General features: G+C 59.0%; 2 protein-coding genes across 3 annotated transcripts in view; one reads left to right on the top strand and one right to left on the bottom strand.

The window, feature by feature from the left end:
- Positions 1-15,250, top strand: part of LOC115493118 (carboxy-terminal kinesin 2) — an 87,808-nt gene that overhangs the window by 13,114 nt on the left and 59,444 nt on the right. The gene's annotated exons all lie outside the window — the stretch shown is intronic.
- On the bottom strand, positions 1,434-6,803 carry LOC140681392 (uncharacterized). 2 transcript variants are annotated; one of them, XR_012052563.1, is made up of 4 exons: positions 6,649-6,803; positions 5,423-5,807; positions 2,753-3,732; positions 1,434-1,679 (listed from the first exon to the last, which is right to left on the bottom strand). XR_012052563.1 is itself a non-coding variant. In XM_072921180.1 (2 exons), the coding sequence occupies exons 1-2, from the start codon at positions 2,765-2,767 to the stop codon at positions 1,580-1,582; spliced, it is 966 nt and encodes a 321-aa protein (XP_072777281.1). In that variant the 5' UTR covers positions 2,768-3,256; the 3' UTR covers positions 1,434-1,579. The 2 variants fall into 2 exon arrangements, 1 of the variants encoding a protein (XP_072777281.1); XM_072921180.1 differs by lacking the exons at positions 5,423-5,807; positions 6,649-6,803 and having other exon boundaries at positions 1,434-2,530; positions 2,753-3,256.

Below are 15,250 nucleotides of genomic sequence, written 5' to 3'. Positions count from 1 at the left end.
CTTGAAGACCACGGATGGACCCATCTTTGATGATGACAGTGACGGTGAAGACCCATCAAGGCCACGCATGGAATCACGACCATCACAGACATTCCACGATGATGACCCTTAATGACCGCAGACATTCCTTGACAAGGGCGACGATGACCCATCACGGCCATGAAGGTTCTGTGACGATGCCAATGCCGATGACCAGTCACGAGCATGAACGTTCCATGATGATGGCAGTGCCTCCCCATGACCCCAGCCAGCCCCATCCCCCTCCAGTTCCTGCAGGATCTGCAAACACGGCTCCACCACGTGCCACATCTGCAGCACAGTGGCCACCATCAAACCCCACCTGGAACCCTCCAGGAACCCCCAGATCCTCCCCAGGATTCCCCAAAAGCCGTCCTAGAACTTCCAGGATCCCTTGGGACCTCCCAAACCCCACCCAGGACCCCTTGAGGTCCTCCAGGACCCCCCAAATCCCCCCCAGTACCCTCCTGAACTCCCAGATTCCCTCAGGAACCCCAAATCCTCCCCAGGACGACCAAACCCCCCGATTTTATAATGCCTCAAATTGGGATTAAAAGTTGACTTTCCAGGAAATTCATGGGGTTTTGCTGGAAAAAAAAGGGAATTCACTGGAAAATCAGCGTTTTATCCCAATCTGAAGCATTAAAATCCAGGAATCTCCTGGAAATTACACTTGTTATGCCAATTTGGGACATTAAAACCTGAGAATTCCTTGGGAAATCAATTTTTTTTTATCCCAGTTTGGGGCATCTGGGGAGTCCTAAGTCCCACTTTTGGGGATTTCTATGTAATTCCCAGTATTTTAGGGGTTCCCATGGAATTCCTGGAATTTGGGGGAGCCTGGTCTCATTTTTGGGGTGTCCCTACCCCGTCTTCCCTCCCCCTCTTCTCCATTTCGGTTTCCACCTCAATGGCCACGCCCCTTTCTCCAATCCAACCAATCAGAGCTTGGGGCGGAGCCTGGGGGCAGGGCCTGGGGTGGGGGGTGGTGAATGAGGTCCCGGAAGGTAATTGGGGTCCTGGAAGGGGAAATGTCGCCTTGAGAGTGGGGGGCTCAGGGTCCTGTCTGGGGAAATGAAGGCCCTGAGGGGCTAAATGGGGTCCTGGAAGGGTAAATGAGGGCTCTGAAGGGTTCAATGGGGTCCTACAGATGGAATTCACAACCCTCGTTTAACCTGCCAAGACCCCCATTTACCCCCTTGGCCCCCCAGTTTACCCTTTCAGGACCCTAAATGACATCTGTAGGACCCTCATTCCCCTGCCAGGACCCAACTCTCCCCCTCAAGACCCTGTTTTCCCTTTCAGGACTCCACGTGTCCCCACCACCATGGAAACAGCATCCGAACGTGACTGGGCCTTGCTGGGTTGGTCCCTGTCCCCAAGTGTCCCCAGTGATGTCACCCCAGGAATCCCCATCAGGATTTGGGGCAGTTTTAATGAAAACTCTCAGAAAATTCCCCAAATTTGACTCAAATCCCACCCTGAGATAGGGGGCGGGGACAAATGACACCAGTGATGTCCCTGATGATGTTACCACCCCGATGACATCACAGCAGTGACATCACTGTCCCCGCAGCAGACTCGGGATGTCCTCGATGGCTCTTTGGCACTTCTCAGCCACTGTGCGGCCACCGGGTCCACCATGGCAACTTGAGAGGAGCCTGCGGATGTCCCCAAGTGTCCTCAGCAGGTGACGTGTGGCCAGGCGGGCGCTGGCCTCCCACAGCCGCTCAGCCTCAGTCACCGCGGCCACCAAGGCCGCAGGGACATCGGGGGACATCTCATTTGTCCCCTTCAGGGTGGCCTCGATGTCCCCGAGCCGGCGCTGCAGCTCCCGGGGGAACGTGGTGGCTTTGTCACACACAGCCACCAAGCGCTCCAGCAGCTCCAGGGCCACCTCTGCCCGCTGTCCCCTCCTGCTGGCTGCCCTGGCCTCGCTGGTGGCCACCCCGGTCTCTTCCGTGGCCTTGGTGGCCGCCACCACCTTGTTGGTGGCCGCTGCCACCCGGGCCTCATGCGCAGCCAGCGCTGAGGTCGCCTCCTCCTTGTCCAGGGCCAGCAGCACCGGCCGGGCCGCGGCCACCAGGTTGTCCCTGGCTGTCCCCCACTGTGTGGCCTTGACCTGCAGATCCCCAGCCAGGGTGGTGGCAGTGGCCGCTGTGGTGGCCTCCCTGGTGGCCGCGGCCCTGCAGGCGTCGCGGAGCTCGATGGCCTCCCCGGCCAGTCGGTCCCAGCCATCCCTGAGCTTGGCCACTGGGCCCCGCCAGGCGCTGGCCGCCCTTGTCACATGGGCCCAGGTGGCCCCTGTGGTGGCCCCGAGGGCGGCCAGGGCCTGGCCCAGGGAGGGGACAGCCTGGTGGTCCAGGGTGTCCCGGAGGTGATTGATGAAGGTCCCCAGGGCGGTGTGCAGGGACCGTGGGGACACGGCCAGCAGCACGTCCCCGTAGGGCCCGGCCACAGTGGCTGCCACCTCACCCAGGACGGCCACCACGGCCACCAGCGCCTCCAGCAGCTGTGGAGGGGACAGGGGAGGTGGCAGGGACCTGGTGGCACTTGTGGCCTCCTGGCGTGGCCCCAGTGCCCTTCCAGGGTCCCCTTTGTCCCCTCCCTGGAGGGCTCTGCTGTCCCCCCGTCCCTGTGTCACCCCTGGTCCCCTCTGCCCCCCTCGGTCCCCTCCAGCCTCTGTCCCCTCCCCCTCCCCGCCGCCCCCCCGTGTCCCCCGGGATTGCCGCACCTCGCGGGGCTCCATGGCCGCTGGGGACACTCCGGGGACGCCGCGGGGACACTGCGGGGACACTCCGGGAGATGCTGGCGGGGAGGGGGGACAGGCCCGGGGGACACTCGGGGAACACGCGGGAAGTGGCGCGGCCGGATGGGGGCAGGGCGAGGTGACGTCCCCGCCCCCCCCTCCCCCCGAGCGGCCCGGGCGGGGTCCCCAATGTCCTCCCCATGTCCCCTACGGGACCCCGATGTGCCCTCAGGGTCCCCCCATGGCCCCGGTGTCCCCCCCATGTCCCCAACAAGACCCAAGTGTCCCCCCCGATGTCCTGTTGGGGACTCTGGGGACATGCCGGGGTCCTGTGGGGACATCGGGGACATCGTGGTGACCCAAAACAGGACAGGGGACCTCAGGGTGGTCCCGGTGTCCCCAAGGGAAGGACACGGGGTTGTCCCCAATGTCCCTCGGAGTGTCCCCCTACCCCAGCGGTGACAGTGTCACCCCAGTGTCCCCACCCTGTCCCTATCCCTGCCCCACCAGCGCTCTCTGGGCCGCCTCCAGCCTCAGCGTCACCTCCTCGTGCCCCTCACGCAATGTCCCCAAGCCCACTAGGATGTCCCCAAGTGCCCGGGCAGCTCTGGGGAAGCCCTGTCCCTGTGTCCCCCAAGGTGTCACCTCCCTGTCCTGGGTGACAGCGGTCACCAACGTCCCCAGTGCCTGTGTCACCTCCTCCAGCCGCCCCAGCACATCTGCAGTGGCCTCGTTGGTGGCCGCAGCGGCCTCGGCGCTGGCCCTGGCAGCTGCCACCCGCCGGGCACGGTCCCGCAGGCGCAGGGCCATGTCCTGCTGGTGGCTCGCGGCGGTGGCCAGGTGACGCCGTGATGTCCCCAGACCCCGCCAGGCCACCTCGCAGGACACGGCCACCGTGGCCAGGGCCAGCAGCAGGTGGCTGTCCTCGCTCACCCCCAGGGCGGCACGGGCCGAGTCCAGGGACACTGTGGGGACACGGGGACACCCCACAGGTGGCACCAGGGACACGGCAGTGCCACGCGTCCGGTGGCACCAGTTCAATCCCAGTGTCCCTGTGCCTCTGCCACCAGTCCTGTCCCGGTGTCCCCACTTCCAACCCATTGCCACCCGTTTTGTCCCACTGTCACCACCCGAGTGCCACCAGCCCAGTGTCACCAACCCAGTTCTAGCCCAGTGTCCTTAGTCCTGTCCCAGTGCCACCAGCTCACTGCTCCCACTTCCACGCCAGTGCCACCACCCCATTGTCCCCATACCTATGTCACATGCCAGTGTCACCAGTACCACCCATAGCAGCAGCTCAGTGCCACCAGTTCAACCCCAGTGTCCCTCACCCTGTCCCAGTGTCCCCAGTCCCTTCCTGATGTCCCCATCCCCGTGTCCCCTCCCAGTGACCCCAGTCCTGTCCCACTCTCCCTGCCCCAGTGTCACCAATCCCCTCCCACTGTCCCCAGTTCCAGCCCGGTGCCACCACCCCAGTCTATCCCACTGTCACCACCCCGGTGTCCCCAGGGCTGCCCCCGTGCCACCAGCCCAGTGTCACCAGTTCCATCCCAGTGTCGCCACCCCAGTGCCACCAGTTCTGTCCCACTGTCACCACCTGAGTGCCACCACCCCATTGTCCCCATACCAATGTCACCAGCTCAGTGTCCCCCCCACTGTCACCGTGCCAGTGTCATTGCCCCCGTGAGTCATCCCAGTGTCACCAGTTCCATCCCAGTGCCCCCATCCTGAGGCAGGGAAGGTCTCTACTGGTTGGTAGGGCTCCATACTGGTCTGAACTGGTCTGTACTGGTTCCCTGCATCCCCTGCTGCCCCCTGCTGCTCTGCACTGGTCCATAGTGGTCTATACTGGTCTGAACTGGCCTATACTGGTCAGGGCAGGGGAAAGTCCCTCCTGGTCTGTAGATATTTGTACTGGTCTGTACTGGTCCATACCGGTCTGAACTGGTCCCCACTGCTCTCTACTGATCCATAATGATCCTCATTGCTCTGCAGTGCCTCATACTGGTCTGTACTGGTTTGCTCTGGTCAGGGCAGGGGGAAGTCTCTACTTGTCTGTAAATATTCATACTGGTCTATACTGGTCCAAACTGGTCTGTACGGGTGCAGGCAGGGGGAAGTCTCTACTTGTCTGTAAATATTCATACTGGTCTATACTGGTCCAAACTGGTCTGTACGGGTCCAGGCAGGGGGAAGTCTGTTGATACTCATACTGGTCTATACTGGTCTGACCCACAGCACACAGTACAGCTGCAGTGTACTATCAAGATGTATACTGGTCTGACCTGGCTTATACTGGTCTGAACTGGCTTATACTGGTCTGTACCAGTCCATATTACACCATACCGGTCCCTATCATTCCATACTGCTCTATACTGGTCCGTACTGGTTTGTATGGGTCCATACTGGTCCATACAGGTTTATAATGGTCTATACTGGTCTGTACTGGTCCATAGTGGTTTTTACTGGCACACAGCCCCACACAGCACCATCAGCCCCACAGCCCGCCCGTGCCCGGCCCAGAGCCCAACTCATCCAAACTGGTCCGTACTGACTTATACTGGCCCATACTGGTCCATGCTGCCCCATACCGGTCCATACTGCTCTATACTGGTCCATACTGGTCTATACTGGTCCGTACAGGTTTTTACTCACACACGGCCCCGCACAGCACCATCAGCCCCACGGCCAGCCCATGCCCAGCCCGCAGCCAGCGCTGGCACCGCCGTGCCCGTCTCTCCTCGCGCTCCAGCGCCGCCGCCGCTGCCTTGGCCACGGCCCCGAGCTGCCGCAGCCACTGCTCGTCCTCGTCCCCCAGGGTTCCCAGGGCCACCGCCGGGGCCACCGCAGCCTCCTGGGCCCTCTCCAGACCCCTCTGAGCCTCCTGGGCCTGGCCCAGGGCAGCCTCGGCCTCGGCCAGCGCAGCGGGGACGCTGTCCGGTGTCCCCAAGGCCTTGGCCAAGGCCACCAGGGCCACCAGGGCCCTGCGCCGCGCGGCCACCGCTGTGTCCACCTCAGGGGGGAGGGCAGGGGGGGACACCTGGGGACAGGAAAGGGGGATTAGGGCAGTGGGGGAGGGGTTGGAGGGTTCTGGGGGGGGTTGGGGATCAGGCAGGGTTCTGGGGATCCCCCGTGGGGTTTTTGGGGAGTAGGGGGAGCACGGGGGGGGGGGTTTGGGGGATCCTGAAGGGGCTTTGTGGGCCTTGGAAGGGTTTTAGGGTGTCCTGGAAGGATTTTGGGGGGTTCCAGGTCGGGTTTTGGGGATCCCAAATGAGCAGGGGACATCCAGAGGACACGGCATGGGGGGTCAGGGTGGACACAGGGGGCAAGGGGGGGGTCCCAGGTGAGGCTCCCAAGAGATTGGAGGGGCCCCAGGTGAGGTTTTGGGGGTGCTAGGTGAGGTTCCCCAGGGATTTGGGGCTTCCCAGTTGAGATTTCCCAAAGATTTTGGGTTTCTCAGATGCACAGGTGAGCATTTGGGGGGTCCCAGGTGTCCAAGTGAGGGTCCCAAGGGGCTCCCAGATGAGGTTTGGGGGTTCCCAGGTGAGAATTCCCAAGGATTTGGGGTTTCCCAGGTGTCCCAGGTGAGGCTTCAGGGAGGTTTTGGGCTTCTCAGGTACCCAGGTGAGATTTAGGGGGTTCCTCCTGAATCCTCCCTGGAATTTGGGGGGTCCCACCCCTCTTTTCCCCCTCCCCAGGCCCCTCTGAACTCCCCAGACTCCGGAACTTTCCACTTCCCTTTTCCCTTCTGGCCGCACCCATGGCCCTGGGGATTCCCAAACTTCAACAAACTGGCCCAAAATACCCCAATTCCCCCCCAGATCCCCCCAGATCCCCTCAGGTACCCACTGGGGGTGACCCCGGGGTTTTGGGGTTCCCACCTTGTGCTCCATCCCTGTCTCCATCCAGAGGCTGTGGCCAGAGCTCTGAGGGCTGAGGGCGTTGAGGCTCTTGGAGGAGGGAGGGACCCACACCCTGATCCTCCCCCGAGGGGCAGAACTGGCCCTGCCAGGACCTCAGGGACCCTTTTCCAGGTTGGGTTTAATTCCTTGAGGCCCGGATCCATCCTCCAGGGCTCCATTTACCTGCCAGGACCCCATTGACCCCTCTGGGCTCTGATTTCCCCTGCCAGGACCCTGATTTACCCCCTTTCATCCTTTCAGGACCTCACTGAACCCCTCAGGGCTCCCATTTATCCTTCCAGGACCCCATTGGCCCCCTCAGGGCCCATTTACCCCAGCCAGGGCTCTGATTTCCCCTGCCAGGACCCTGATTTGGAAGTGGTTTTTGGGATTGTTTCTGGAGATCCAGCAGGATTTTGGGTCTGGGATTTGAGATTATTTGGGGATCCAGGATTGGAGATCTTTTAGGATCGGATTTGGGATATCTGACAGCATTTGGTGTCTGGGACTTTTTGGGATCCAGGATTTGAGATTTGAGAGCATTTAGAATTGGTTTTGAGTGTCCAATAGGATTTGAGATCTGGGATTTGGGATTGTTTGGGATCCAGGATTTGAGATCATTTGGGACTATTCCTTGGGATCCATCAGGATTTAGGATCTGGACTTTAACACTGCTAGGGATCCAGGATTTGGGGTAATTTTGGGATTGCTTGGGATGAAGAAATTAAGATAATTTGGGACTATTCCGGGGAATCCAGCAGGATTTGGGATCTAGGGTTTGAGATTGCTTGGGATTGGTTTCGTGTATCCAGCAGCATTTGGGATCTGTGATTTTCTGGGACCCACGATTTAGGACCTGAGATCCCTTGGGGTTATTCCTTGGGATCCAGCAGGATTTGGGATCATTTGGGACCCCCGGAGCCCCAAAACCCCTGCCACGCCCCCAATGGGTTCCTCCTCCGCCCTTCCCACGGTCCCGTTCGTGGCCCCGCCCCTTTCCCGCGCTCCCACTCGCTGCTCGCACAGGCCCCGCCCACCTTCCCTTCCTTCCGCGCCCCGCCCCCTCCGCGCCCATTCACTGCTGCCCCTTCCTGCCTTCAGGCCACGCCCTCTCCGCTCCCCATTGGCTGCTGCTCCCACCGCCCCCTCGCAGTCTCCGCCTCTCCCTGCTCCATCGCTCCTCATTGGGCGAACCACTCGGCCCCGCCCCTCTGTAGGCGTGGCTGCAAAACAGGGGCGTTTCTTGACAGGCTCCGCCCAGCGCGGGCCGGGGGCGGAGCCAGCGCGGGCCGGGGGCGGAGCCAGCGCGGGCCGGGGGCGGAGCCAGCGCGGGCCGGGGGCGGAGCCAACGCGGGTGGGGGCGGGGCCAGCGCGGGCCGGGGGCGGAGCCAGCGCGGGCCGGGGGCGGGGCCAGCGCGGGCAGGGGGCGGAGCCAGCGCGGGCAGGGGGCGGAGCCAATCTGGCCCCAACCAGGCCCGGGGGCTCGGGGGCCGAGGGGGAGGGGCTGGGGACGTTTCGGGGGGTTTCAATCAATGGGGGGGCCCGGGGGGTGCCGAGAGTGGGGGTGTGGAGAGTGGGGGGGGGTCTGGTGAGTGTGCGGGGTCTCATTGATTGGGGGGTCCTGGTGGTGGGGGGCGGTGAGGGGGGGTCCCATGGATGGGGGCTGGGAGGTGAGTGGGGGGTCCTGGCACACTGCGGGGGGGCTCATGGCTCGGGGGGTCCCAGAGCTTTGGGGGTGGGTGAAGCGGGGGGGACGGCAGCGAATGGGGAGATCCCGGGGCACAGGGGGGGCCCGGTAAATTCGGGGGTGGGGGGAACCCTGGTGACAATGTGGGGGGGGGGGGGAACAGGACTGAGCCTGAAGGGACCCCCGGTGCTGGGGACCCCTCTGTGCCCCCCCAGTGCTCAGGGTCCCCACTCTGGCTCCTGGGCCCCCCCAGTCCTGGAGCTGTTCCAGGGGTGTCCTGTGGCTCCAGGAGGGTCAAAGGGGACGGTGTGGAACCCCCGTGATGGGTGGGGGGCACAAAGGGGGGTCCGGCCCCGATGCTCGGGGGGGCGGTGCACAAGGGGGGAGGTCTGGTTCCTGTCCTGGTGCTCAGTGAGGGAGGGTCAATGCAGGGGGGGTCCTGGTGCTCAGTAATTCAGGGGGGGCTCTGATGGTCCCGGTGACTGAGGAGGGGGGAGGGGAAACCTGAGGGTCCTGATGCCTGATGGGGGGTCCTGAGGGAGGCTTCAGGTGCACAAGGACGGTGAAGTTTGGGGGTCCCAGTGCTCGGAGAGGGGTCCCAGTGCTCGTGGGTCCCGGTGGGTGCCCGAGGGCAGCGTGTGACACAGAGGGAGACCCCGGTGACACCAGCGACCTACACACAGGGGCTGGGCCGGTCCTGGTGACACTCGGGGCGCTGTTGGTGGCACAAGGACCCCCCCAAATTCCCTTGTACGAGGCTCCGGGGACATGAGGCACTGGTGGCACTCAGGTGTCCACAAGTCTCCCCAGTGATCTGCACCCATGACATCCCAGCGGTGACATCACTGTCCCTGCAGCAGCCTCAGGATATCCTCAATGTTTTTTTGGCACCGCTCGGCCACTGCACAGCTACTGGGGCCACCAAGACCACTGCAGCTACCAGGCACAGCAGGTGGCGATGGCAGCTCTGGCCTCGGCGGTGGCCGCGTCCCTGCAGACGTCGTGGAGCTCGGTGGCCTCCCTGGCCAGCCGGCCCGTCTGTGTTTGAACACCTCAGCCGACCCCTGCCAGGCGCTGCCCGTGGCTCTCACATCAACCCAGGTGGCCCCAGGGGTGGCCCCGAGGGCGGCCAGGGCCCGGCCCAGCGAGGTGACAGCGTGGTGGTTCAGGGTCCTACGGAGGTGCGAGGTGAAGCTCTGAGGCCCGCGTTCAGGGATTTCGGGGACACGCGCCGCCGCACGCCCCTGTATGGCCCGGCCACGGTGGCTGCCACCTCACCCGGTGTGGCCACTACGGCCACCAGCGCCTCCAGCCACTGGGAAGGTGACAGGGGAGGTGTCAGGGACCTGGTGGCACTTGTGGCCTCCTGGCGTGGCCCCTGTGCCCTTCCAGGGTCCCATTTGTCCCCTCCCTGGAGGGCTCTGCTGTCCCCTCTGTCCCTGTGTCACCCCCTCGTCCCCTCTGCCACTCCCCCTCCTGCCCTACTCGTCCCCTCTGCCATCCCCTGCTCTCCCCCTCCCCGCCACCCTCGGTCCCTTCCCTCCTTCCTGCCACGCCCTCCTGTCCCCTTTGCCACCCCGTGGTGTCCCCTCTGTCCTCCCTGTCCCCTCCCGCTCCCCCCGTGCCGGGGTTGTGGCACCTTGCAGGGCTCCGTGGCCGCTGGGGACACGGCGGGGACACTGCTGGGGGCGAACATGGCCGGGTGACAATCCCCTGTGACAATCCCCTGTGATGAGCCCCTGTGACAAGGCCCTGTGAGAATCCCCTGTGACGAGCTGCTGTGACAAGCCGCTGTGACAAGCCCGTGTGACAAGCCGCTGTCCCACCACCCCAGTGTTCCCCAGGGCCATCCCAGTGCCACCAACCCAGTGCCACCAGTTCAGTCCCTCTGTCACCACCCCAGTGCCACCAGCCCAATGTCTCCCGTCCTGTCCCAATGTCTCCAGCTGTGTCTCAGTGTTCCCAGTTCCATCCCAGGGTCCCCAGTCCCATCCCAAAGCCACCATCCCAATGTCCCCAGTTCCATCCCAGTGTCCCCATTCCAGTGTCACCGGTTGTGTCCCAGTGTCATTAGTTCCACCCCAGAGCCACCAGCCCAGAGGCTCCAGTCCCTTCCTGATGTCCCCATCCCAGTGTCCCCAGTCCTGTCCCAGTATCCCTGTCCCAGTGCCACCAGTCCCTTCCCAGTGCCACCAGTTCCATCCCACTGCCACTAGTTATGTCCCAGTGTCACCACCCCAATGTCCCTCACCAGCCCCATGTCATTATTCCAGTGCCACCAGCCCAGTGCCACCCAGTTCTGTCCCACTGTCACCAGTGTTTTGGGAGGGTCCCAGGTGGAGTCTGGAGGCTCCTGAGGAGTTTTGGGGAGTGACAGATTGAGTTTGAGGGATCTTGGGGGGTTTGGGGGAATCCTTGAAGGGTTTTGAGGGGCCCCAGATGAAGTTAGGGGGATACTGGAAGGGTTTTGGGGAGTCCCAGGTGGGGTTTGGGAGCTCAGGTGAGGTTTTGGGGCATCCTGCGGAGATTTTGAGGGCTCCCAGGTGAGGTTTGGAGGTCTCAGGTGAGTTTTGGAGGTCCCAGCTGAGGTTTCAGGGGTCCCAGTGAGGTTTTGGGGGTCCCAGGTGAGGTTTCCAGGGATTTGGGCCTTCCCAGTTGAGAATTCCCAAAGATTTGGGGTTTCCCAGTGAGAATGCGGGCCGGGGACTTGGGGGGTGGGGGGCAAGGGGCTTGGGCCTGGGGGCGTTTTGGAGGGTTCAATCAATGAGGGGTGCCGAGGGGGGGCATGGTGAGTGTAGGGGGCTCCCATGGATTTGATGCCTTAGGTTTTGGCTTTTCTAGTTTTCAGATTCTGTGCTGCTTTTCTCTGTGGGTCTGGGCTTCATATGAAGGGTTGGTGAGCTCTGTTCACAGAGCAGGGAGACAAAACAATTCCTGCTCTAGCTGGGGACCCAAGGACAAATAATCCAAATCTCAGGCCCAAGAGCATAAACAAAGTGGTCTGAAGAGAGAAAACAAAAAGGATGGGACTTCATCATCTAAAGCTATAATTGGACAATTAACTCCAATATGCAAATGGACCAGAACCTCTAAAAGTGAGAGACCCCGTGACCAGTCGTCCATTTTGTGATCATTTTGGCTCATCTTGGGCGTAGCCCCGGCTCTTGTGCTGCCCAAGGTGTATCCATCGAGGCCTTTGAACAAATCCCTCCTTTGTTTTTGAACTCTGGCCTCTGTTCTAGGTGAGCCTTTCCAAGGCATCAGTTCCTGGCGAGCACGAAGGGAGCCACGGCATCCGGGCAAGCCCCGGAGCAGAGGCAGAGGAAGGTCCGGCTGCTGCTCCCGGGGCGCTCCCGGGGCACTCCCGGGGTACCGCAGAGGGTGTCGGAGGCCAAGAAGCTCGGGAGCTGCGGGACAGGCGTGAGTGGCCGAGGGGTGCTGTGTTCGGCAGGTGGGTGGGAAGGGCTGTTCTGGCTCCGGGATGCAGGCGGGGTGCGGGGTGCGGGGTGCGTGTGCCCCGTGGCAGGAGGGCGGGCGCTGTTCAGCGGGCCGGCTCGCAGGATCGCAGCGGGGATCATTCTTGTGTCGCCACCGCGGGGTTGGGTTCGAATGGCGCTCTCCCTCTCGCTGGTTCTTTTAATTCCTACTCATGACTGTTAAAATTCGGTGTGTTTTCTGCTGCGAGTGTTGTAGTAATAATATCCCGAGAGACAATCCCCTGGGGTTAGTACTGAGAAACTGGGGAGCCTTGTTTTTTAAAAATCCAAATTTATTAGAGTCTCAGAAAAGATCTGGTCGCGGTATGAGCTGGAGGACAATCACGCGAGGCCCGAGTTTGGTAGTTTGGATAAGAGATTAATATCAAGTTTGATTTCCCGTATAGCTCTGGATAAATACTCAGGGTACTCCGGTGAGCGAAAGTATGCGAGGCTCTTTCTGGTGTCAGCATGTCAGCGGAGCCCAGCAAAAGGAAGAGCATACCTGTGTCCTACAGGGGAAAGGGGAGAAAGGAAAAAACAGCCAAGATTGGACAACAAAAGTAAAACAAGGGCGGAAGAAGACTTCGATCTCGTTACTCCCATCCTGAGGGTGCGATCGGTCGTGCCCCCCCCGCCGGCACCGCGGACACGATCGGGGAGCGGGGGAGGCGCAGCCCAGGCGGGGTCCGGGCAGTGAAGGAGGAGAAAGGCGAGCGTGGGCAGGCAGGGATGCCACCGCCCCCGCCCCGAGAGGATGAGCGGGGGGCAGAGCCTTGTGCCGGGAGAGCGGAGGGGATGGATGGCGGTACAGCCCAGGAGGAGCCGGGGCAGAGCCTTGTGCCGGGAGAGCGGAGGGGATGGATGGCGGTACAGCCCAGGAGGAGCCGGGGCAGAGCCTTGTGCCGGGAGAGGGGAGGGGATGGATGGCGGTACAGCCCAGGATGAGCGGGGGGCAGAGCCTTCTGCCGGGAGAGGGGAGGGGATGGATGGCGGTACAGCCCAGGAGGAGCCGGGGGCAGAGCCTTGTGCCGGGAGAGCGGAGAGGGAACCTCCCCCGGTTCCCTCTCCGCTCTCAGCCCTGTGAGTTTCCATAGCAACCCTGAACGGCTCCGCGGATGACGTCACCGATGACGCAGACTCGCAGCCCGGGTTAAAAGATGCAGGAAATGCTCCGTGGTGCTTCCTAGGATCGGGGGGAGGTAAAACGGATTACATGGTACAACAGAGTCAGCCCAGTCAGAGAGCTCTTGCTCAAGTAGCTCCGAGGAGGATGAAATTGATGAACTCATTGCAGCCTTGAGCAGGCGAAGGAGGGGAAAGATCGTGAGAAAAGCCATCAAAGAGTGTAGCCCCATAGCAAATCTTACTAGATCAAGAAAGAGAAAAGAACCGGTTTTACAAGCCCCGTTATGACAAGAAGTGGGCAACCAGGCGCCGATATATGTAAAGGTTCCATATTCCCTTGTGAAAAACACGGTTCACTTCTCTGTTACAATTTCAAAGTTTAATAATGGACAATAGGAGGCAGTGACAGTAAAACAAAGTACTACAGCCAAGAGCGCCCCTGCTAGTTTGGGAAACACCCTTTTTGTACCATTTCTATTACATTAACCTGTTGCATATTCATAGATTCTTATGCATATACATAACTAGTTTATATATTCCAGGAACTGTTCAGCGTGGCTCTTGCTCAGCTCCATCTTTTTAGAGCATGCATGTTCTTGGCTGTGGCTTTGGTTCCCTCTCTTGATCAGTTCCACTCTGGGCCTTGGCCCATGCTTTCTTCAGACAGCTGATGCTGATAGTTGGCATATCAATAGCCGGGTCCTCGTGACATGTTCACTGGATGCTATCCTGACCAAACAGACAGTTCACTCCTAGCTATACCAGCTACCACTACTACTAGGTCTAAGTTTTTGTAAATAGGAAAAATAAAAGCAAAGTTATTTTAACATTGTACATACAACATCTTAATATTTATTAAGAAAATATTTATTAAGAAAAGCCAACAATATAATATGCATTTATAACAATCCCACCTCTTCCCTTTTTACAAATCTTTTGGCTTGAGCAATATTTCTTGTTTTCTATCCTCCATTATTTGCCTTTTTTTTTTTTTTCCCATAATTATTTTCTACTTCTTCCAAGGGGCCTTTCTTAATTTTTTTGTTTCTTTAATGCCATAATCTTTTGTGCAGTCCCAGATGTAGTCAATTTTGGGTCTATAGGCATTGTTACCACTTGCATGCCCTGGACTGGGCTGGTGATTAGCTGAATAAAACAAGGGATCAAGTAAGGAAGAAACACCAAACCAGCTGTAGCACACAAAAGGAAGAAGCCTAGCTTCTTTTACCATTCTATGCCCAATACCTTATCCCACCAGCTTGTTTTTAGTTTTGATTCCCACTTTTGGACAGGTACAGGATGACATCTCCATTATTTGGGATTTTTGCCTTGATATTAATTCCATTGCCCAACCAGTTCTGTTTGTTATTATCTCTACAACTGCTTGGAGTCTTCTAATACAATTTAGCATACAAATTGGGGTTTGATATCCCCAACTCCCATCTTGTGTCCAGGTGGCTGGCCCATACATTTCCAGTATGAGTTCAGGGGCCCATTCTTCATCTCCCCATTTTTGGAATCCTTCAATCAAATCCCTTTTATTCCTTTTTAGTTCCTCACTAACTGGTACTTCTAATTGATCTCCATTTGGTCCTGGTAGAAGAAAAAAATCCTGGCTGTATAATTCCCACAGTGCATCTCCCTTTCCAGCTAGAGGGGAGTTTTGTGTATGCTTTCTTTCCACATATCCAAAATAAGCCATCTGGTGATTTCCAATAATGATTTTTCTGTTGATTTATAGTCTCCCAAAATTTGGATATTTCTGGGATTCCAGAATGAGGATTTTCTGCTTGTATCATTACACTGAAAAAGTCCAATTTTGTTATTGTATTTACAGTTTCTCTCTTTCATTTCTCCTCGAGTCCAATACTGAGTTGATTCCTCTGGGATCCACCATGTAAAAGTTCCATTGCTCACTTTATATCTCTCACAGGGAGTACTTCCTACTTCATTAAGAAAATTTTCCCCAGTACGCCAGAGGCATTCATCCCTTCTCACTGTTGAACTTCAAATCCATCCTTCTGGTCAGTTTTCCCCTCTAGTATTTGTCTGGTTCCACTTAAGGAATTCAACCGGGCCTAAGCTGCTGCCTTTCCATGGCCATTCCTCTGCCATCAAAGCTCCTCCACAGACCCCACAGTTGATTATGTTAAGTTCCTTACTTGTTCTCTCCTTCAGTTCCACGAACAAAGTTTTCCCCAGTCTCAAGATGTCTATTTCCTTTTTAAATTACTGTTCAAGTTTTGTATATAAATCTTGAAATGAAATTGGCACAGTGTTTGATTGTTGT

The sequence above is a fragment of the Taeniopygia guttata genome, chromosome 35 (assembly GCF_048771995.1).
Source record: "Taeniopygia guttata chromosome 35, bTaeGut7.mat, whole genome shotgun sequence".
NCBI lineage: Eukaryota > Metazoa > Chordata > Aves > Passeriformes > Estrildidae > Taeniopygia > Taeniopygia guttata.
Note: the sequence above shows the minus strand (reverse complement) of the source record. Positions and strands in the feature narration are given on the sequence as shown.